This window comes from Fusarium verticillioides, chromosome 4 (genome assembly GCF_000149555.1).
Source record: "Fusarium verticillioides 7600 chromosome 4, whole genome shotgun sequence".
NCBI lineage: Eukaryota > Fungi > Ascomycota > Sordariomycetes > Hypocreales > Nectriaceae > Fusarium > Fusarium verticillioides.
In genome coordinates, this window is record NC_031678.1 from 352,621 (window position 1) to 374,340 (window position 21,720).

The window sequence follows — 21,720 nt, forward strand, 5'->3', positions numbered from 1 at the left end:
CGCTCAAGGGTGCGTGAAATTGAGCCTTGAGAGCATGACTACTCAATCCCTCAAGATATACTTTGCATCTCACCGACGAATCATATATTCAATTCGAAAAGTATAATCTAATCATCTAGTTCATAAACATCTTAGTTTGGATCTGATCCATTGATCTGGATGAGTTTGGCGCAAGTGGAGGGCCTCGCGATTGTGTGATGAACGTGCATAATGCATGCATGATGAGGGGTTGAGTGGTCTGACCAGCGGGTTTACTCCCAATCATGATATAGAATGCTTGCACTCAGACATGCGGGTGATCGCAGATTCAGTACGTGGGCGTGCTGCCTTTTGACGAGGAGGGAGGATGCATTCTGTTTGTTCAGAAATAAGGCTCGTTCTAAGTCTATTCCGATATTGTTGTCTGCTATTAACCGAGAAGAAGAGGCCATCGAGCCAAGAGTGATAGCGAAAGAAAAGAAAGCCAGGCCCAATACCTTTCCACCAGAAGAGCCAATACCATTCGTCCCTCAGAATAAGGCTCGGGTGAACAAACCAAGCATGGGCTGAAACATGGGCTGTGTCGCTGCCTAACCTAACCGTCAGACTCAGCCGCATAAGCACTGCCACCGACCGGGCCTTTTCCTTGATATCTGCCTTATTGTCGTCCTTTGCGACCCTGTAGCGTGCTTCTCAGAAAACCTCTAATATTTCAGAACAGCCAACCATGAATACGTTATATCCAAGTCAGTTGGCCAACGAAGATGCAGCCAGGCTCTTCGATGAACTGGCAGAGGAAATTCTCAATGCTTCGGACCGGATTTTTCCACTTTCGAAACCTATCGATAGCTCGCAGACGACTTTCACACTCAGCGAGATGGCTGTGATGAAAGACGCCGGATCTGATTCATTTCCCGAAGAAGTAATTATCTGCCAGAAAGCTCGTCTTCATCATATTACGACAGAGAAGTTAAAGGTTTTCAAGGGTCGGTGCTGCTGTGTAGGCGAACCACATACCGACAACTTGACCTACAAGTGCAAGTGACCTATGTATAAAAGTTTGTGAGGAAAGAAGCTGATTGAGAAGTAGTCATAAAAGGGAAGAGCCTTCTCACAGAGGAACTACATCTTGATGGGCGGCGCAAATGGTTTATCATTGTAGTGAAGCCGGAACCACCAACGCTGGTCGTTGTTCGATTATCAGAAGTTTCACCAATATGTACAAAACCGCTCTCCCAAGGCTATCATCTGTTATTCTAAGTTTGCATAGATTATAGAGAGGTTGAAGCGATATCAGAGAACATTCGTTCTCACGGAGTATCCCGCAAGCGTGTTTTCGGCATGTCAGTTATGCCCAGCACGGCGGAGATGATACAGAAGTACGTTATTACCGTAAGGTCCCTTACAATTGTCTCGGAAGCTGAGATGCACAAGCGACTGGGGATTTCCATCTGCCGGAATAGAGAAAGTTGTCCTCCATTCGTCTAACACAAGAACATTACTTCCAAAGCCCTTGCGTGTCGAGCTAAAGCACTTTGGGGTGTCCGAATCTCCTTATACGGGGAAGGGATGGGGTCAAGGGGGTTTGACAAGTCTATTGCCCCAGTCCTACTTTTGTATCCTGGAAAATGGATCTTGTAGGGGCGAGGAAGACTGGGAAGTGCGAGGTCAGTTCTGACTGCTACACGCTCGTTACTGCTGCTAACTAGCCTTACTACAGTTAGCCTGAATACACGACTATGTCACGTAACCAATCCTCTTGGTAGGCTTGTTGTCACTCTTAAGGATACGAGAGTGCTTCGGGACATTGCCCGAAGACAGCAGAGGCCCGAGAGTGATGTTGACTTTTACTTCGATCGACGTGAAGGTCAGTCATTCTACCAATGTCATGCAGTTTCGGAGAACTAACTGTTGCACCAATGAAAGACGCAGAGTTGTTCGCGGCGTATCTGAAAGCTGCTCAGGACAGACTGCGGGAACTGTTCGTCCGTGGCCCAATAGAAAATGAGCAAATCGTGGATTTACGGTTGCTTGGTGCTGATTCTAGTCAAAGTACTGAAGCTAACACTTGGAGGGAGCCTCCAGCACTCACCGATAATGGCACACGAGCAGAAATTAGATGTATATTGGTATCATCACAAGAAGGTGCAGAGCAGAGGTACAGGGCAATCCTTTCGCGAGAAGGATACCCTGATACTGTTTGTATCAACTGTATGGAGTTTCCCGTCGTAATCTATTTAAGTTCACCGAGGCTGACAGTATGATAGTTAAGGACAAAACACCTCAGATAGCTCAAAGAGGCCTCTTGAAGTCTCTACGAGACCTTGAGATATGGGTAAGCGATTATGATGAGAGCGGCAAGTCTATAGTCTCTCAGATGAGCTGGGAGGAACTCACTCGACGAGGAACCAAGACACAAAGCCTCAGAGCCACATTCATCAGGAGGTAAGCACTACACTAAAAAGACTTCAGAACATCGCTCACAGCGCTGGAAGCGAAAACGAGCGCACGGCGGGTGATTGGCTCGATGAGGTAGACGACTTGATCAGAACCATGCGGGGCGACAGAAATGACCGCTACGAACGCGTAAAGATCGCCATCATCGACTCTGGTCTTCATGATAGAGAGAGAAGTCATTACCGAGCTGAGTATAAAGACTTTACCAGTGTCCCTAAGAATGACTCGTGGCACGGTACGTGCTGTGCTGCGATCATTCAGGGAATATATGAGGAGGCTAGACTGTATATCGCAAGGGTATTTGAGAGGGATCACGCCGATGAGATTGAGGGACCTCTTCGGATGGCGAGGGTATGTTGACAGAATCCTCATTCTCATTGCTTACGCTGACATCTGTAAGGCTATTCACTGGGCCATCGAGCCACCGCGTTCCGTCGACATCATCAGTATCGCCGCCGGCTTTCGCAATTACTCCAAAGAACTCGATGAGGCCGTGACGAAAGCCAAAGCAGCAGGCGTTCTTGTTATAGCCGCAGCGTCGAATTGGCAAAACACAAGCACCGTAGCTTTCCCGGCACGGCATAATCTCAGCGCCATGTGCATCTACTCAACTAACACGGGAAATCAGAGCTCGAGCTTTAATCCGGAGCCTCGGGCAGATACACAGAACTTTGCTATTATAGGCGAAGGCTTTCAGCATCCGGATCAGAGAAGGAATGAGCGCATGAGTGGGACTTCGAGTAAGTTCTGCTTCAAATACTAGTCCGCTATCAGTTATTGACGATGGGTAGTGGCGACAGCTGTGGCTGTGGGACTGGCTGCGAGGATAGTGGACTTTTCAAGGCAAAGGGGCAACAAAGAGTCCATCTTTAGAGCACAAGATGTAGGCAAGCTGCCTGGAATGCTGTCAATATTCAGCACTATCTCAAAGCCGGCAGGTAATCTCAGATATATCTCACCACTGGAGTTGCTGCCTCTGAGGCATGGAGTCAGTCGGGAGGCAGATAGACAGCGTGTTAGGGAGATTCTGTCACAAGCGATGGAGAGGGCAAACTAAGGAGGTTTCGCCTTAAAAAAGAGCAAATATTTACATAACTTCAACTCTCGAGCTACCGTCCAAAATAACAACTTCGTCAAGTTTTTCATCCTCGACAATCGTAAAGCCCTCCAAGCCTTCGTCTCTCAGGACGCCTTCAACATTTAGCTCAGTCTCATGCCCGGCTGCAAACATAGCTCTCTTGGTGTACGGATCCACTGACCAGTCTTTCATGAGCAGACCCTTGTGGATTTTAGCAAGGCGAATAGCCCAGATGAAGTCACCAGGATGTTCCCCAGAAACCTTCTGGGAGGCTATGCGTTGGTTTGTGGCGGTAGCTCTCATTGTAGCAACCAACGGAAGGTCCCTATAAATCTTGAATACCAGCTGAGACTTATAATCATAAGAAGAACTTACAGTTCTGGACCTATATCAGCTGCGATGTTGGTCTCCTCCTGCGCTTCGCGCTTCCCCGCACGGGCGACTTTGATGCCTGTGATCATGAACATGGTCCACGAAACCTTTCCCTTGACGTAGGCATTCAACTGCTCTTGCTGCAGACAATCCTCTATATATCCCTTTGTAGGCTGCACTATATACGTATCCAACCGTTCATATTCCTCGTGGCTCTCTACAGTCTTCATAAATGCAAACTGCAGACTTGCTTTAGCCGTGACGCCAGTTGCAGCAAGAATCGGCGCTCCCGCAGCGAGATTAGTCCCTGGCGACCTCAATCTCGTATCATCCCATGTGAAGTTGAGAGTGCTGTTGCAAAAGACGCGCATGCGTGGGGGAAAGGGCAGGATTGAACCATGGTTGAGAGGGAAGTCGAGGGTTTTGAGGTTGGAGATGAGATGGCCTAGACAGAGAGGGGCAGTAGAATCGTCGCCCTCGCCGCTGAGGATGGCGTCCTCTTGGGCTGGGGGATAATCGGTTTGACGGAGTTTAAACCAGACTTTTTCCATTTTTTCTATTGCCAAGATGTAAGAGGTGGGATTGTTGACCCGATCAAGAGCTTGGTTGTAGAGCTGAGTGAAATGTAATTGTGAGGCCTTTCGGGGACAACAAGGCTGTGCTGTGCCGCCTGCATAGCCAGTTGGCCATTGACATGCACCTGTGTCGATCCTGTACACTCGCTGCAACACAGAATTTATCGTTGATCGAATCCACAAAATGTTTTCAAGTTGAACTAAAACTCTACTTGCTCGAAACTAAAGATGGAGAGTCTTGGTGTTTGCTGTCTCATTGTCGCTTGGGATCATGATCTGATCCTGGAGATTCATCTAGCGGCATGTAAGCTGCATTATGACTCGGTCTATCACCGACTTTGACCATAACAAGTAAACATTGCGATAAGACAAATATCACGTACGCAATCAGAAGCAAATCAAGGAAAGTGAGTCATATACCGAGTCTGTAGGGCTGATGTTCGGCAACCCTCATCAACGCCAGAGTTGATCGCTCCATTGCGATGGATCTCACCGAGCCGCTGTGGAGATGCCACTATTGTACGCGCTAACCAATCGGGTGATTGATCTACGCTTACTTTAGTGAGTAGATCAGTGAGTCAACGTTACTTTTTTACTGCATCTAAGAACACGACAAACAGATTCATGATGTAATGACAATGGGCGCACTCAGTTGAACATCAAATCTCATGCTCAACATTCCCTACTTAAGATCATGATCCCGCGGCCGTTCAATAGTTCTCACCTCAGACCACAGTTTTTTGAAGCCTCTGTCGCTAAAATAACCCCTCAGAGCCCCTCACTGCGCATCCCAGCAAACAATTCACATCCCCTCAATGATGGCGCAATCCACGACTCCAGGCTTTGACAAAGCCTTCGCCCAAGCCCTCTGCGATCTCCAAGTCCCCAAAGTCATCAAATTCTCCCCCAACGGCCAGCAACTCTTGTACTCCACCAGTCTCATCGGCGGCCACCGCAAAGGCAAAAACGCCCTCTCAACACTCTGGATCGCATCATCCACCGAACCAAACTCATCTCGTCAGCTTACATCGGGTCTCTTCAATGACACGTCGCCGAAATGGCATCCTGATGGAAACAGAATTGCGTTTCTGTCGGATCGGGCAAAAGTTGGTGAGAGCTCGGCCATTTACATGCTCAGAATGGACGGTGGCGATGCGATTCCTATAACTGATGTTGAGAATGAGGAGGATATCGAGAGTTTTCTGTTTTCGCCCGATGGCAAGGCCATTGCGTATGTTTCGCCGGATGAGAAGTCGGAGGAGGACAAAGAGAAGAGTGAGAAGGATGAGCCTGATCCTGAAGTCTGGGGCCATAAATGGGACTTTGCGAGATTAAGACTTGTCGATGTGGAATCTCACGAGACGAAGGTTCTCGTCGGTGGAGAGACTCACGTTGGGGAGTTTTGTTGGAGTCCTGATGGGAAGAGTATTGCTTTTATGAGTACGGAGAATCCTCATATCGAAGAAGCAATGTTGACAGGCACGACTATCTCAACTGTTGATGTCGAGACCGGCGAGGCCACGGAACTTTGCAAGATCATGAATGAGCCGTATGATCTTACCTGGGCGCCTGATGGGCAGATCTATTTTATCACCGGCGTACCTGCCGATAAAGATACAGGAGGACGAGCGGTTTACACAACTGATCCCAAGACCGACACTCGCGACTTCGTCAAGGTTGCATGTGGTGTTGATGATGATGCTGGAGGTCTTCATGTCATTGGTGGTAAAGTCCTCGTGAATCGTCAGGTTAAGCTTGTCGATGTCATCAGTGAAATTGGAGGTGATGATCTTTTCGATGAGAAGAAGGAGCTTTGGGTTTATGATGTTTTCATCAACTCTGGGACTGGTGCTGCGACTCTTGCAGCGAGTTTGTCGGATGTTGGTACGCCATATGACATCTTCGTAATCGAGAAAGGAAATGAGAAGATCAAAGTTTCCAACCACGGAAAGCCACTCGCAGACAGGTCCCTCGGTTCATGCACTGTCCTCACTTGTCGATCTATCGATGATGAAGTTGAACTCGATGGTCTCTACCTCACCCCAACCTCCCAAACAACCTCCGTCAAAACACTGACTGAGTCCCTCCCAACATTCGTCCTCATCCACGGCGGTCCAACATCTCGCGACACTGATTCCTTCGACACAACATGCTTCAACTGGGCTCCATACATCCTCTCAAAAGGCTACGGCGTTCTCCTCCCTCAATATCGTGGCACAAGCGGTCGAGGAGAGAAATTCGCTTCCTACAGTATGGGTGGACAGGGGAAGTATGACTACGCTGATGTAGTGGCTATCACTGATAATGCTATCAAGAAAGGTTTTGCGGATCCAAAGAAGTTGATTGTTGGGGGTTGGAGTCAGGGTGGTCTTTTGACGTATCTGTGCAGTGTGCGTAATGGTCTTCATGGTCTTGGATGGCGCTTCAACGCAGCTATTGCAGGGGCAGGTGTCTGCGACATTGAAAGTCTTGCACTCACAGCTGATCTCGGATCAACGTATGAGATCGAACTAGCAGGAGGTGATACGATCTGGACTCTTAACCGAGACGACACAAGGAATCGGCAGGGCAGTGCGCTATGGGAAGTCGCCAGTGCAGTCAAGCATACACGAGAAACAGGGGAGATGGTCATCCCGCCTATGTTGATCCTCCACGGTGACAAAGATGAACGATGTCCGTTTTCGCAGGCAGAGGGGTTTAGGAGGGCGTTGAGGCATTGGGGGCTGAAGTACGAGTTTGTCAAGTTTCCGGGGGAGGGGCATGGGATTGAACAGCAGAGGTTTTGGTTTGATATGTTTGAGAGGATTGGGAGGTGGTGTGATACGTACATTGGGGATGGGGAGGTGAAGCTGGCGATGAGATGAGGTGCCAGTGCCAGTGTGTCGTTGATGATTCAGTTGTTGCCAAGGCATTTGCCTGTTGTTCTCGGTAGCAGTGAGGACAATCGCGTTTGGCATACATGTTCATGACTATCAAACGCGAACAGAATCGCAGTGGCAGAAACAACTTCTCCCAGTGTCTCAACACAGGAACAGTGAACACTCTGACTTTACTATGCACTCCAGAATATCCCTCAATAAAAAACCAAACCCATTCCTTGAATTCTATCCCAACTCAAACCTTTCATCCACATCCAACGTTTCCATCTCAAAAACACCTCAACATCTACCATCACAACAAACTCAACACCTATCATCAACAGTTTTCAACAACTCACATCGCCATCATGCCTCATCCTGTTCAGCCCGAGGCCGCCCCCGAGTCTTCCGCCACCCCTACCGCCATCACCATCACTTCGCCGGACCCCAAGCCCAACCCAATCTATCTCCGCTCCTTTCTCCGCTACGCCATCGGCGCAGCCGCAACATCCACCAACGACTCCATCAACCTTCGCATCATGAAGCTGGACCCCGTGCTCATGAACTATACCCTCATCCCCATGGCGCAATCACGCCTCAGAAAGCCCGGTGATATCGAAGTCGTCGTCGCCACCCTTGAGGAAATGGAGAAGATGCCTGAGCGCTTTGGAAGCAAGATTACCAAGGAAACTACTACCCGCACTGGTCCGAGTCTCGCGGAGTTTCCCGTCTTTGGATACACAGTTCCTGAGTTTGGGGAGCTGAAGGAGCAGGGGTTGGAGGTGCTTGCGTGGAGAGTTTATGGAAGTGGGGATAAGATGTTTATGGATACGGATGGGTATGGACTTCCGGCTGTGTCTGGGATGATTCAGGCTTGGTTTGATCGTATGTGAACAAAAGAAATCGACACGAGGGGCTATGGAGTGCTTGGTTATCTTTGCCGTAAGTGCTAGGAGCACTGTTCAGGATTGGAGAGATAGATTGATGATTCTACTGTGAGTGACTGGTTTTGGTAGGAAAACATCAATGTGACAGTAGCTGGCAGTCGTATTGTTTGCGAAATGCTAATATTTTGCTTAGTATTTTTCTTTCCCCTTACATGTGGGATTTTAAGTGAGCGTTTTGTCCTAGTGCTTGAACCTCCTGTAAATGTTAGTATCTCGTCATGCCGTGAAGATGTGCACAGCTCGTCATGCTGTCTCGCTGAAACGTGCGCGCGGCTCTGCTTTTAGCGCCCATACCAAATCTCGGGACACAAATCCCAGTGGAGTTAGCGCCCGATTCTTGACCCGCGATTCGATGGCGCGTATAATGGACTCGAGTCTGTAACTGAAGAACTATTTAAACGATCCAACGTCCAAGCAAAGCTGACTACCATGGTTATCCGAGAAATGAATAACCAGTACCTACGAATTAACCCATACTAAACATGGCTTCCCAAGACAATGTGCCAAAGACCCCATCAAAGAACATTGAGGAGTTTCTCCAACGCCATCCTCAAGTCCGCACCGGCACCGCCGCAAAAGCTGAACTAGACAATCTCCATGAACATGGCGACACATTCTACGTCATAAACAAACTCTACGACAACGCAATCCTGCACAAAGACTATGACCCAGACTCTCTGAAACTCGTCTTTGCTTTCGCTTACGTCAACGATGAGCAGGCAATGGCTAACTATACAGAAGATGTGAGAGAGGATGATAGTGTCTCGTGCGATTATGAAGTCGGGATGAAGGAAGGTCCGGACCATCACCTTCATGAGTTTATGGGGGCTACGGTGCCGGATTATAAGGCTCATAAAGGGAATGATGAGCCGGATCCTAGGTGCTCGGATTATTGGCCTATTTATTGTGGAGGGAATTATCGGGGTGTTGAGGGGTTTGAGTGAGGGTCACTTCAGGATATACCTATTAGTTAGTGAGATGAAAGACGGTATCCTACAGCTTGGCATCTTCTCAGACGGATATAAGTCGAATATTCTTATGAGAAAGTATGTATATGACCCAATCTCAATTGTGGCGTGGGTTGTTTTGGTCTCTCTCTCATCGTAAGTCCTCCTCATAGGAGCCTGGAAGGGTCTTTCGTTGGTTGCGTAAAGATTCCTTGACAAGAGGCTGTTTTTGCAACCGAGGGTTTTGAGCCTACGCATGGCAGCTCGACTTTCTGTTGAGTAAAGCAATAATACAGAACTCATCTTCTCATCAACTGGCATTATGTATGAGGAATGCTGGATCTCGTAGACCTGGGAATAAGACTGGGTAATATCAGTCTCAAAATTAGTCTTGACGTCCGTTCTATTGTCATGTCTATCATGCTTTATGTCTAAGTCTAAAGTCTATCCTCCTCTATCCATTCCCGCTGAAAAACAAACATTTGAACCCTCATATCTATGCCCAACCAATTCTAAAAAGCTCATAATGACTCTCATCACCCCTCCCAACACCACTCCTCTTATCCAACTTCTGCCTCTCCAAAATCTCCAACAACCTCCCATCCTTCCCACGCAATCTCTCCCTCTCCGCAAAAGCAGCCTCAACAGTATCTCCAATACCCGCAAACTTTCCATTCGGTCGTATCGTAACCAACAACCAGAACACACCATCCTCTGAAAGAAGTCGTGTTGCGCAATCACGTAGCCAGCGTGCGTGCTCGGGAGCGTATACTACGTCTGTGGCAAAGAGCATGTTTGCTGGGATGTCGAAGGGGGCGGTGTTGGAGAAATCGGCCCAGTCGAGTGGTGATGATTCCACCGGGGATGGGGAGGCGTAGTTGATGGATATGTTGGACTCGAGGTTTGAGAGAACGGCTGGGTGGTAGTCTGTTGCGATGATTTTGGAGTCGGTTATACCAAGGGCGGGAATGAGTTTTCCGAGGACGAGGCTTACGAGCCCGGTGCCTGCACCAAGCTCGATAATGCGAGTATGTTCCGTGGGATCAAGATTTGTCAGACCGAATCGTTCGGGGTCTGTACACATGAGATCCGAAAAGACGATCGAGGCACCCCAACTTTGCAGTCCGACATCTTCAAAGTCTGTATCGTTCGTCCCAGCAAGTCCGTCGTTCAGCTGAACAGAAATCTGCTTCTTTTCCTGCCCTGGAAGGCTCATCTCAAATGAAAACTCTCTCAAGAACGGCGAGTTCTGGTCATCTTCATCTAAGGCACTGGCGAACAGTGACTCAAAAATATACGCCGCCTGGTCCAGCGCCCGCTGACTCTCTTCCTCCGACGAGAAAATCTCAAGGCTTTCAACGCGCGAGATAAAACCTGTCAACCAGCGCTCAGCAAATGACTTCTCATGAACATCCGCACGAATAGTCGCAGGTGTCAATTCCGCCTCGTCATCCTCATTGCCAGAGGTATATCCCGAATCCACCTCCGCAAAAGCATGCTTCACATCCCCCAACTCCTTCGAAAAAGGAAACGATAAAGGACAGTAAATAGCCGCCAAGTAATGCAGCGCGTTAAAAACCTCCGCCTCGGTGCGTTTAGAGAGCGTGAACAGCGGCGGTAAGCTGCTCGATGGCAGCGCAAGGGTGCTCATCTTGACCCAGTGTGTGGAAATTAAAGATCGTGGAGAGAAAATCCGGGGAGAGAAGGAAAAGATAAGAGAAGTGTGAAAAATATTAAAGTGGGTGGCGGGACGCTATCTTGAAATAGGTCTAAGCCCGAAACTTGAAGCTATCGTGAAAAAAAATTCTTGCTGATATGAATGTTAGAGTCCCCACGTGGGCCCACTGTTAGGCTGGCGTTAGAAGGTTTCGGGGGCTTCTAAATGCCTGAGGATCAGGCACTAAATTTGACTGACAGTGCTGAAATGTCGGTATGGATGTGGGTCCCTCTGTGTAAGCGTGTTTGGTTCCGATCGCCTAGTTCAGGTTAAGAGTTCATGATTAACTGACATCCCAATGACTCACGAAGCCACAGCCCAGACCCAATAGAATTGAGTAGGACTTAGATGAATCCTTACCTTAAAAACTGAGTTACTAAAGAGTTCCCATTCTCTGAATAAATTGTTGCGTAATATCTCAGGCCTCCAGGTTAGGTTGCTGAATTATTTATAGGCCGGACCTGATTTTTTATTATAATTGACTGAAGTATTTCCCCTATATTGTACTGCTTCTTATAAGCTGTCTCGATGTTTACTAGCCAAGACAGGCGTTACTATTTAACGTTGAACAGAGATATGATAGATGTCCTTAGATCCGACATCAAGCTCTCTTTATCAATTGAACAACGACGATTGCATCGAATTCATCCTTACTGTGGTAACGGTTAGGCGTCACTGGTCCGACCTAAAGGCTGACTAGGTAAGCAGCTCAAGGTAGTAGATAAATGCAGATACGATTGCAGTCACCGATTTAGATCCATCTAACTGGTTTAAGGAGTTTATTGTATTCATTTACTGTAGAATATTAAGATAAGCTAGAACTAGTAGTGATAAGAATTACGTATATATCAATTAGATTAAAAGACTTATATTATGACTCTGGTGGAGGATCTTTAATATCTTGTTTTAGAAGGACAATATCGATGATAAATCATCGCTGCTTTATAGGTAGGAGCTTAGGCTTGCCTTGGGCATAGCTTAGGTGGTGCTCAACCTCGGCTTCGATGATCCACCTGAGCATCCCGAAGTACCCTCATAACTGGGCATGGGTATTCACAATCATCACCCTCCATCTCTGATTGCCCTTGTATGGCCATCAGCCTTCAACTACAGTCCAAGAGCCTGGAGAAGGTTGTGTCATCAAGCTGGTGGAACCGGCGCACTGTTTGTCAAGTCTGCCTAGACTTTGCTTCCAACTACTATAAGAAGACAGTATCACCCATTCTCTTCTGACTTTAGCCTTCAACAAAAACCCCTCATCTTACCCTACAGTATAAGATCTCAAACCTTCTACTTTGCCATCACATAAAGCCTGAAATGTCTCTTATAAAGGCACGTGGGCGTAAGGCCGAAAACCCGGACGATCTAATTGAGCGGGCAATCCTGCATGGCTTTTCGCAAGACCGTTCTCAACTTGACCCGCATTCGGTGGGATGAAGCGTCAAAAGGCAGAGCAAGGAGAGATATTTTTCTTTTAAAAGAATCATTTCCTAAGTTTAAAGCTATTTCTACTAACTTATTCCTCCTTAAAATCTTATCCTCCTACACTAACCTAACTGTTTGCACTCTTATGTGTTATGAGACCACTGATTATGAGATCGAAATAAGCTTGCTTGCACCATACCAATCAACTTTGCCTGCGGCCAAGTTGGCAGTGCTTCGAAGGAATGTCAGATCGGTGAGGCTGGGGTCATAGCTAACTGTCATCACCGCTTTCTGAGGCTCGGATGCACTCGGTGAGAATTGCGGCTGAGTGGGGATCCCAATGGCAGTCGGAGGTTTGTAGACGAGGAGAAGCTGGGCTCGGAAATTCTCAACGGCCTCAAAACGCTGTGGCCCTGTAGCGCTGCCTGTTTGGTTGAAGGAAACGCTGATGGTAGCACTCTTTGACAAGTTGGCTAGTTCAGCCTGGGTGACCTGGTAGACCGTGCTCGTCAGTGGTGATGTTGACGCCCCTATCCTTCCAAACTTACATTTTCACCATTATCATGGTTGTGCGTAGCCATGGCAGCAGTCAAATTTCTCTGAGTGCAACTAAGGTGTTCTAGGGTTTGAAAAGTGGCTGGGGGATGTGCTCTTGGTCCAAGGAGAAAAGAAGATGTAATAAACCTGAGGCGCACTTACACTATTGATCGATGGGATTCCTCTCTTTTATACTTCTTAGGTCCTTACATTTGCCTGTTAATACTATGATGTGTCAATATTGAACCCAAAAAGGCCACACTACGGTTTGTCGAGTCCTGGTCAAGGAGAGTAGTATGCATGGAGACCCGGCCGAGGGGGCTTCCGTTGCAGCAAGAAAACGTATTCGTATCTCCAACAAAGCTGCAGGTGTCAGTTCTGGGTCGATATTCTTTGAGAGGAATGTAGGAGCTGAACAAAGGGTATAGTCTAGAACGCTCATGACATCCAAGGTATCATTGAGGTGTAGTCTGGCCGCATCACTCAGCCAGTCACAAAGTAGTTATCACGCACATACAAATGTAATTAGAATAGTGGAGCGTTTCGGCACCCTCGGCTGCGATTCAAATCCCTTATACGACAACGGGGGTACGTACATAGCATTTCTATATCACAACTTGTTAATATTCCGTTACCTTTACCGATCAAAAGGCTGGTGATTACCTTGTAGTCCATAAGTGCGATTTTAAATGTCGAGAACTTGCACTTGGGATGAACACGTTTTCATCCTTGATTTTACGAAACAGTAAAGAACTTTAGTAATTCTCCATCTGACATGAGTACAGATAGAGTGAAGATGTTCTCGTATTCGGTGTTTGGACTTTGTCAAGCCTAGATTGATGTGATGTTCTATGCATTTTTTGCCAAGGCGAGACAAAGTATACTCGTATCTATCACCCTACCGCATGCGTAAGAGAAAGTCAAGTCAAGGACGCCAACGAATTTTAGATCACATTGTGAGAAATGTGAAAGCTGTAAGTTTCAGGTGCCGAGAGCCGAACTGCAGCCCAAAAGATGACGAGGCTGGCTGAAAACATGTTTTCACAGATGTATGAATAGTTCAATCTTTGTCGGGGTAGCTGACTGGATAGGTATGTGATATCGAGATAAAGACGTAGTAATCGACCTATTTGTAAATGGGTCGAGGAGAACTACCTCTTCCCTCGGGAGCCTAACTCCTTTTGAGTCGAGTGCATTAAACATGTCCCGAAGGGTGATCATCAAGGCGCAATAGCCTATCAAATGGTTAGATGACGACAGATGGTGTGACCAGGACCACCGACCACCATTCCGGAGTCCTTCCCCGGGCGCCACGAACTCAGCCAGAGGTTCACACCAAGAGTCTGCATTTAACAGTAAATACAGATAGATTCTCACATACGTGCTAAATTATGCAAGTGAAGTGACAATTCGTCACATACCAGCGGCGTTGTTGATGGCGCTCAGGATAGATCTAGACCAGCAAGGCATGGAGCAAGAACACTCAAATTTGTGGCGGCCCAAGACATTTTCTGAGACAGCACATAGTCAGCAGAGAACGCTTTCGGGAGCCTCCCAGGCCTTCGTACCTTTGTTTATGGTCCCAGATGCTGTATTCAACTGGGTCACACAAACATGCTCGGCAATTAGGATAACCGAGTGCATGCTAAACATTGAACCCCACGAGATAACCCTCAGAACCCTAGAAGATCAAACCTGAAGCACTGTGTATTTATAAACCCATCAGTTCCGAATGATTGCATCTTGCAAGGATGTGACCCTCCCCACTGCTCACTAATTTAAATTACCCGATGGCTCGAGCCGGGGGAGGCCAACTAAGGAGACAACGGGTATAATGAATGGACCGGGCCGAACTTTTGAACTCTAAATAGGTATTTCTCTGTACTTTGTGCAAAGAACAGCATCCATTGGTTGGAAAGGTTTGCTGCTGGTCTCAGTTTGACGCGTCGATGGTCTTTTGCGCTAGACTGGTCTGGATACAGTTACCGCCTTTCAAGCAAAGGCGGCGTATCCTAGATATACGTGGCTTGCAAGAGTTGAGCTGAACTTTTCAGGTGTTTTCATTTCTGGAACTAGTGTCTGGATTATTGAGAGGCTTCCATCACACCACCGAGCGCCCAAATGCTTCCGTGTTCTCAATCATCCTCATACGGAAAGTTGCGACTTGTTATGCGTCTTGCGGTCCAAAGGGTCGTACAACGCTAGATTATGATCTTTGATTCGAAGAGTTTGGAGCCTTCAAATAGGCATCACGCACGTATAAAAAGGCAGGTCGCTTCCCCATCAGAAGCAAGTTTCTTCATCAGCCAGACATCAAACAACCATCAACAACCACAGTCACATTGATCATTTATACATTTTTCAGTTACCCTCAAATCAAACACCATGGGCAGCAAGCAGATCAACATCTCCTTTACGGACGAACAGGTCGCAAAGTACAACGGCGAGGGCTACGTTCTTTGTTTTACTGCTGGTGTTGCAGGGAATACCGAATTCAACGTTGTCGCCACAGCTGACAGTAAGTCACACATTGCAGAATTCAATTGAAGATGAAATTGACTTTGCAACAGCCATTTCCCCCGTCTTCAACATTACTTGGGACGACCAGTTCCAGATCGCCGCTACCAAGGACGAATTCAGCAATGGAGGTATGGATTTTGTTTTGGATGTGCAGATTTACCCTAACAACCTCCATAGTCACGTTCCAAAATTCCACCACACCCACGCCCATCCAGTTTAACGAAGTCTACACTCTTCCTGCCAACTGGACTGATGGTGTCGTTTCGACTGATGTCCTTCCCACAGCCAATTCTTTTGCGTTCGTGAACCAGACCACTGGCGCGTCTGCAGTCGTCTACAAAATTATCAACGGCAAAAGTCTGCCTTTCTTTATCAGCCCCTACCCTATTGACACGGGCGCTACTGAGGTGATGACGCCAAAGTCTACCGTTGCACTCTGGTTCCAGCAAAACGTCGAGACTGGAACCATGGTAGCTGTCGTCAAAGATCAACTTTCGACCTTTGACTTTTCTGACAAGAGCAGTCTTGACTTGATCTGGAATGGCTCTCAGTTTGTCCCAAGCTCTTAGGACGTTCTACAATGAACTACAGTCGACCTAAATGAACGTTTTAGCTAGGCTCGATACTACTGAGAAAAGGGCAGTTTAGTTTCAATATAACCTTTTCAACAAATACTTAAACTGTAAACCCGATCGTCGTGTTACTAACATGCTATATCTCTAAATAAGTTTAAGGCTTACTCTAGTTTACTTAGATAAACTGCCTACTATTTTATCTACCAGACGTTATTAAGATAATTGGACTAGACGCTGAGTCATGATTTAGACACTACACGAGCCCTGAATCTTATCGAGTATATAACTTTAACTTATAGCTATTATCGTTATAGCAGTAAAGTAGTACTGAGAAGTAAGAATTAATGCCAGTCTTTGGTCAGTTATGTGGAGATCAAACCCCGGCAGGACAGTTTCGAGGCGCACCCAGGCAGTTCCGTAGACAACGGTCTGGCAACAGGTGTGGCAGCTCTCATCATCGAGTGTGTGAGATTGGGGTCATCTACAGCAGAGACTTAGAAATGATGAAGGTCGAGGAGGACCTCAAGTACAAGGGCCTGTTCATCGACCAAAAAGATTTAAAAAGAATTCAGGATCCGATGGGAATGACATATGCATTGAGCTCGATAGGTACGGATGTTAGCACATAGAACAAGTACATTGAGGTTTGAAGACGTTCAGTGACGCCGCAGATGAACTTTCACGAAGCGGTCCCTCGCCTGGTCAACTGGAACTCATTGCAAAGCTTGCTGGCGGTTTCTTGAAAAGGGGACTGTATTAGGCAGATAGTGTTCATGTTATACTTCGGTTTCATTGCATACACCCTGCGTTATGGTTAATGCCATAATCTCTCATCCGGTTACCAAACAGCATTCTCTGATTGAGCCCCCGACAAGAGAAATAGTAGGTCTTTCTGTCCCCCGGATAGAGGTAAGCAGGTATCTAGAATGCAGCCCGACCAGCAAGGTCATCAGAAGCATTTGCGATAATGCCCAGAAAGCCAGGGTTCAGGGACAAGTCCTTACCTTGAATCTTACTCCAAATACGCTGGAGCTATCGGAAGAAGTGAAGGCCTGCAAACCATGCGAGGCAACTGTCTCCCTGACACAGTTCTTAGGGGATGCCGAGAGAAACCGTGACACTCGGATGCTTCCTCTTGAACAGACAGTTCTGGCCTTGAATGTTGCATGCTCGGTGTTGCAGCTTAAGAACAACGGTTTTGTGCCCTAAACGCTGAAATAGCAAAGCCATCAAAATCCCGGTCCAAAGCACGGCTACACTAACTACCATAGCATGCACTCCATACCTGGAGAATGCCGTAGATGGAGCAATACTCCGCGACTCCCAGTGCCGACCGAGCTTGGATACTCAGGCTATTCAGTCAACCATGCTCGAGCTAGCTATCTTGCTACTCGAAATCTTCCATCACAAATCTCTCGAAAGTTGGGCTGAAAGTTATAGAGAAGGGAGGATGTGCTCGGATAGTGAGCGGATAGCCGGAGCGATACGCTGGCTGAGGATGAGTGGTGAAGACAGGGCGGAAATGCTGCTCCCAGATCAGGTCAGGGCTGTTGAAGGATGCTTGGAATATTGTGTAAAGAGCAAACTCGACTGGGATATTGGGTTTCAGGATGGATTCTCTGAGAATATTACCAAGCCGCTGCGTCGCATTGCACTTGTGTAGTATATTGATATGCAATTACTACATTTCTTAATTACGGTGGCATCTCCATACAACATTAAGTACTCTCCAAAGCTAGAATAGTGACCCTTGTACTGAATTGATCCTTACATTGATCTTCGGCCCCAAATAAAGCGCATGGGGAAGTAAGCCCCTGCATCCTTCAACTCCCTCTCTAGGTCTCGCACAAGGCTATCCAGCCTCTTATCCGACAACGGTCTCAAGGGAGGATCCAAACCTATCAACATTAGCTCCGTATCTTCAGATCCTATCTCAACTGACCTTTAGCACCAGCCGCAAATCCCTTGGCAATAATCAAATCCGCTCCTACTCCCAACCTCCCCAGCTCCTCATCTATATTTCTCTTCCCAACCGCCCTCATAGCCGTGATCTCGTGTACATCTTCCAGCCCAGATTCAACTAGCCAAGACTTCATATTAGACGCTTCGAGAGGATCTAGGCCTGAGGCTTGGCAAACAGCTCTGATACACGCAAACATATCGTGATACCTCGGATTCTCTGTCGCGGGAGTTGGGCAAATGCGATCGCAGTCACCGATTTGGATCCATCCGCCTGGTTTGAGAAGCTTGATGTGCTGATTCACCACGGCGCGTTGAGATGAGGCGGACCCAGCAGCGATCAGAATCATGCGCATGTTGACGAGATCGAAAGATCCATGCCATGATTCTGGCGGAGGATCTTTGATGTCTTGTCTCACATAGCTGATGTCATCCGTAGCTGTCGTTTGAAAGAAAGAAGTATTGATATCAGTGCCGATAAAGGTATGTTCACCTCGAGCTGGCTTAGGAATGGAGGACTGAACATCACGCATCCAGAGACCATCCGCAGTTCCGACATCAAGGATAACTCGAGGCCGTTTCGAGAAGTCAAGCGGCGGAAAAATGAGTTTCCCATTTGTTGCCTGCTTGAACCCGAGATGATAAATGGTCAAGCGGCCTATGTCGCTGCTCACGTCTTGATCCTGGGCTTTGAGATACCACTCTGGCGTTGAGTAGACTGCCTCCGACATTTTGAGTTGTTTTTAGATTTCTGAATGAGTCAGCAAGGTGAAGTTAACAGATGACGCTTGAGTAAGATTCTCTGCTTATCCTTATCTCACAATTTCCGCGACGGCACGCGGCTGCTGAGCGGCGCAGCTACTGCTTACTCAATCTAGACTCTTCGACATGTATGAGGGCCAATCAAAGTTTTACATAGGTATTGTAAAAGATTTGTGTCGGATGCAGGGCTTTTGCATGCCGAATGAGTGTCACCATCTGAGGCTTTGATCGATAACCTTATGTCATAACCTGTGGATATGCTTGGTGACTTCATAAATTGGCTCAACAGTTTGAGCTTAATTACACGTGGCACCATGAACGCGGTCATCAAGCACTGCATCTTGAGGCCGATCTCGGAATGTCTAAGATGCAGATTGTATGAGGTCATTCCTGCTGAAATTGTTTGGGGAGAACTCATGAATGTCACCTCACTTTAATGGCAGACTCAATCGTTAGTATATCGTGAGAACTGACACAAGAGTCTTCGTCTCGCCAGGTATCTTGCACCTCGCCCGTTGGGATAAGAATCTTTTGTAAACTTTGATACTCAGATAAATTACAGCTGAATACCCTCCACAAGATGAAACTCAAAAATCCCCTACGAATCCCCTTGTAATGCTTAATAGCTTCACTTTGGCAGCGTCCAACACGCTAAGCAACCAACCTCCACTCCTACTCATCCTCATGCCATAAGCCATGCCAAAGCCCAAGCCCTGGCTGCCCCAAAAACCAGGGCCAAAACTCCCTCCCTACGACATCAATCTGATGGGTCCCAATGTCACATTCCTCAAAGCTCTCGACACCGACTCCGCCTAAGGCACCATCGTGAAAGCACGCATCGGCCGCCATCTGTACGCCATAAAGTTCGTACGTCCCTATCAACCCTCTATTAAATCATCCTAATAGCTTGTAGCTCACCAAACCTCCAAACGTTATCAACACCAGAGATGTTTACGGCCGCAAAGGATCATGGAGCTGCTGTGATCGATTTGACTGGTATTTCTCCCCGTTTGAGAACGAGTGTCGAGCTTTCGGCAGATTGAAGGAGCAGAAAGCCGACTCGATTGCTGTTAAAGTCTACGGATGGGTTGCCCTGACAGCAAGACAAATTGAAGAAAACTTGCTGCTGGAGGTGCGCCGAAATTAAACGGGTTTCCTCCTGGGCTACTCTACGGCATTGTCAAAGACTGGGTCAAAATGACTCCCTGGCACGATTTGAAGCAACGTTACGTACGATCAAATGATAGCAGTGAAATATTTCAACCGAATGCTCAAAGATCTCCACAAGCTTCATTTCCTCGGAATAGTAGTTCACGACTTGAAACCAGACCAATACATCGACGGCACCCTCATCGATCTAAGTCTCGCCTCCACAGTCCCCCATCCCTACGGTCTAACCGCTGGAGTCTCCATTTCAATCACGCTGGACGTACGAAAGCCTCGCAGCATACGATCTCTACAACTTCCAAGTCCACGTCATTGACTTCTGACGGCACAACCAAAAATTCTGGTTTAACAAACGGGCGCGAAACGGTGTGCAGACGAAGACCACTGTTGATGCGTATCCGGCCGATAGGTGTAAGAAACGATGCTTCACGCATACGAAGTGGTTCGTGCCGATGCTGAATTATTATGAGGAGGTCCTGGCAATAGTGACGAAGCCGATGTATGATCCGTTGGACCTTTTGAGGAGAAATCCGGGGTATCCGGTGCGGATTGCGCAGTTTGGGGCTCCGGCGAGGGGGCCCCCGGCGCCGGGACTGAGACGATGGATGATGGTACACAGCGGGTGTTGTTCTGTTATGTAGCGTGAGTGCTCCTGTTGTTAATGAGAAGTCGGTATTGGATATATCTCGAGTGTTGATCAGTGAACATTTCGGCTAAGGCTTGGACATTGAATTTAATGTGATCGACATGAGATGCATTCAATTTCGTCTAGCGTCTCGCTTTACAAGAAAAACGGTTGGACGGCGCGTCTGCATTAGACAGTTCCCGTTTTACTACTAGTGCAATCAACCCTGAGGCATCTCGTTCAAAAGTCCCACGGTAATGCAGTAAATATGTTATTCCCAGAAATATGTTCGAGTGAAGTAAATAAACAAGTGCATGGTCATCTTATACCATGTTGATACCAAGGAAACCACCAAGCCCAACAGCCACAACTCCCCAGCTCCAAGACGCAATAGATCCAGCTGAGCATCCGTCATCGTCATTGTTCTTCTTCTTGGTAGGGCTCGCAGATGAACTGCCACTATCGTCATCGTCATCGGCAGCAGATCCAGAACCGCTCTTGGAACCGCTGCTAGAACCACTGCTGTCATCACCACTACTTCCACTGTTGCCACTGCTTCCGCTATCTCCAGAATCCGAACTTCCATGAGGAGTCTTCCTCTTGCAAAGTTTGTTACTCACTGTCTCCGTTGCTTTGGCTGTTGATTTCGTACTGGTCGTCTTTCTCTTCTTGAGGTCAACGAAAGTAATAGGCGTCATCCAGCGTTCACTCTCCGATGAAGGAATTGTTCGTGACTCCACGGACTCAGTCTGAGTAGCAGTAATTGTTGCGCAAACAGCTGAGCCTGAGCCTAGAGAGCAGTCGTATGTTGTTGAGCTGACGGCAAGATTCATGCTTGACTCCTCGTAGGTCACGGTAATGCCGTGAAAGTCTCCATCGCAAGAGTATGAAGTACCGAAGTTTGTCTGGCAAGCGAGGAGATATTCCGTCTTTGAGCCAGTTTCTGTGATGAGGGAGGCGTAAATATTCGTTGCACTTCCAGTCTTTCTCTGGGGAAGGAAAACAGTTTCAGTAGAGTATTTGGTGGTGCTCTTTGCCGCATCAGCCAAATACGGCGCGATAGCGAGTAGACTGACAGTGGTTGATGTCCGCATAGTGAAGGTTCTCGGTTGTATGAGAGATTTCAAGTCTGCAGAAACTGGGAAATGAGCTGAATATTTATCCTTAACCCAATTCAACCTCAGGAACCACGTCGTCCAATAATCAGTGACATTCCCCTA

General features: G+C 47.4%; 10 protein-coding genes across 14 annotated transcripts; 5 read left to right on the forward strand and 5 right to left on the reverse strand.

Moving 5' to 3' along the window:
• Positions 1-673: 673 nt before the first annotated feature.
• Positions 674-3,588, forward strand: FVEG_15478 (hypothetical protein). Of its 4 annotated transcripts, none has more exons than XM_018904606.1 (11): positions 674-1,016; positions 1,070-1,198; positions 1,250-1,358; positions 1,414-1,646; positions 1,700-1,846; positions 1,906-2,190; positions 2,247-2,314; positions 2,393-2,424; positions 2,475-2,787; positions 2,837-3,176; positions 3,228-3,588. In XM_018904606.1, exons 1-11 carry the CDS (start codon positions 707-709, stop codon positions 3,491-3,493), a joined length of 2,232 nt encoding a protein of 743 aa, XP_018748870.1. In that variant the 5' UTR covers positions 674-706; the 3' UTR covers positions 3,494-3,588. The 4 variants fall into 4 exon arrangements, with proteins under 4 accessions (XP_018748870.1, XP_018748869.1, XP_018748868.1 ...); XM_018904605.1 differs by having other exon boundaries at positions 674-901; positions 965-1,016; positions 2,247-2,424; XM_018904604.1 differs by having other exon boundaries at positions 2,247-2,424.
• Positions 3,477-4,746, reverse strand: FVEG_04431 (hypothetical protein). 2 transcript variants are annotated; one of them, XM_018892214.1, is made up of 3 exons: positions 3,890-4,746; positions 3,696-3,839; positions 3,500-3,627 (listed from the first exon to the last, which is right to left on the reverse strand). In XM_018892214.1, exons 1-3 carry the CDS (start codon positions 4,435-4,437, stop codon positions 3,579-3,581), a joined length of 741 nt encoding a protein of 246 aa, XP_018748873.1. In that variant the 5' UTR covers positions 4,438-4,746; the 3' UTR covers positions 3,500-3,578. The 2 variants fall into 2 exon arrangements, with proteins under 2 accessions (XP_018748872.1, XP_018748873.1); XM_018892213.1 differs by having other exon boundaries at positions 3,477-3,839.
• Positions 4,747-5,276: 530 nt separating this feature from the next.
• FVEG_04432 (hypothetical protein) lies at positions 5,277-7,325 on the forward strand (the record flags this gene model as incomplete). The annotated part of the gene is made up of 1 exon (XM_018892215.1): positions 5,277-7,325. The coding sequence occupies one exon, from the start codon at positions 5,277-5,279 to the stop codon at positions 7,323-7,325; it is 2,049 nt and encodes a 682-aa protein (XP_018748874.1).
• Positions 7,326-7,687: 362 nt separating this feature from the next.
• FVEG_04433 (hypothetical protein) lies at positions 7,688-8,212 on the forward strand (the record flags this gene model as incomplete). Its single annotated transcript, XM_018892216.1, has 1 exon — positions 7,688-8,212. One exon carries the CDS (start codon positions 7,688-7,690, stop codon positions 8,210-8,212), a length of 525 nt encoding a protein of 174 aa, XP_018748875.1.
• A 536-nt stretch (positions 8,213-8,748) lies between these two features.
• Positions 8,749-9,256, forward strand: FVEG_04434 (hypothetical protein; the record flags this gene model as incomplete). The annotated part of the gene is made up of 1 exon (XM_018892217.1): positions 8,749-9,256. The coding sequence occupies one exon, from the start codon at positions 8,749-8,751 to the stop codon at positions 9,208-9,210; it is 462 nt and encodes a 153-aa protein (XP_018748876.1). The 3' UTR covers positions 9,211-9,256.
• A 453-nt stretch (positions 9,257-9,709) lies between these two features.
• FVEG_04435 (hypothetical protein) lies at positions 9,710-10,864 on the reverse strand (the record flags this gene model as incomplete). Its single annotated transcript, XM_018892218.1, has 1 exon — positions 9,710-10,864. One exon carries the CDS (start codon positions 10,862-10,864, stop codon positions 9,710-9,712), a length of 1,155 nt encoding a protein of 384 aa, XP_018748877.1.
• Positions 10,865-12,335: 1,471 nt separating this feature from the next.
• Positions 12,336-13,042, reverse strand: FVEG_04436 (hypothetical protein). Its single transcript, XM_018892219.1, has 2 exons — positions 12,904-13,042; positions 12,336-12,847 (listed from the first exon to the last, which is right to left on the reverse strand). The coding sequence occupies exons 1-2, from the start codon at positions 12,934-12,936 to the stop codon at positions 12,521-12,523; spliced, it is 360 nt and encodes a 119-aa protein (XP_018748878.1). The 5' UTR covers positions 12,937-13,042; the 3' UTR covers positions 12,336-12,520.
• Positions 13,043-15,204: 2,162 nt separating this feature from the next.
• On the forward strand, positions 15,205-16,078 carry FVEG_04437 (hypothetical protein). Its single transcript, XM_018892220.1, has 3 exons — positions 15,205-15,410; positions 15,463-15,540; positions 15,590-16,078. The coding sequence occupies exons 1-3, from the start codon at positions 15,278-15,280 to the stop codon at positions 15,979-15,981; spliced, it is 603 nt and encodes a 200-aa protein (XP_018748879.1). The 5' UTR covers positions 15,205-15,277; the 3' UTR covers positions 15,982-16,078.
• Positions 16,079-17,754: 1,676 nt separating this feature from the next.
• FVEG_04438 (hypothetical protein) lies at positions 17,755-18,677 on the reverse strand (the record flags this gene model as incomplete). The annotated part of the gene is made up of 2 exons (XM_018892221.1): positions 17,755-17,885; positions 17,930-18,677. 2 exons carry the CDS (start codon positions 18,675-18,677, stop codon positions 17,755-17,757), a joined length of 879 nt encoding a protein of 292 aa, XP_018748880.1.
• Positions 18,678-19,912: 1,235 nt separating this feature from the next.
• On the reverse strand, positions 19,913-21,686 carry FVEG_04439 (hypothetical protein). Its single transcript, XM_018892222.1, has one exon. The coding sequence runs from the start codon at positions 21,592-21,594 to the stop codon at positions 20,824-20,826; it is 771 nt and encodes a 256-aa protein (XP_018748881.1). The 5' UTR covers positions 21,595-21,686; the 3' UTR covers positions 19,913-20,823.
• Between the last annotated feature and the right edge of the window lie 34 nt (positions 21,687-21,720).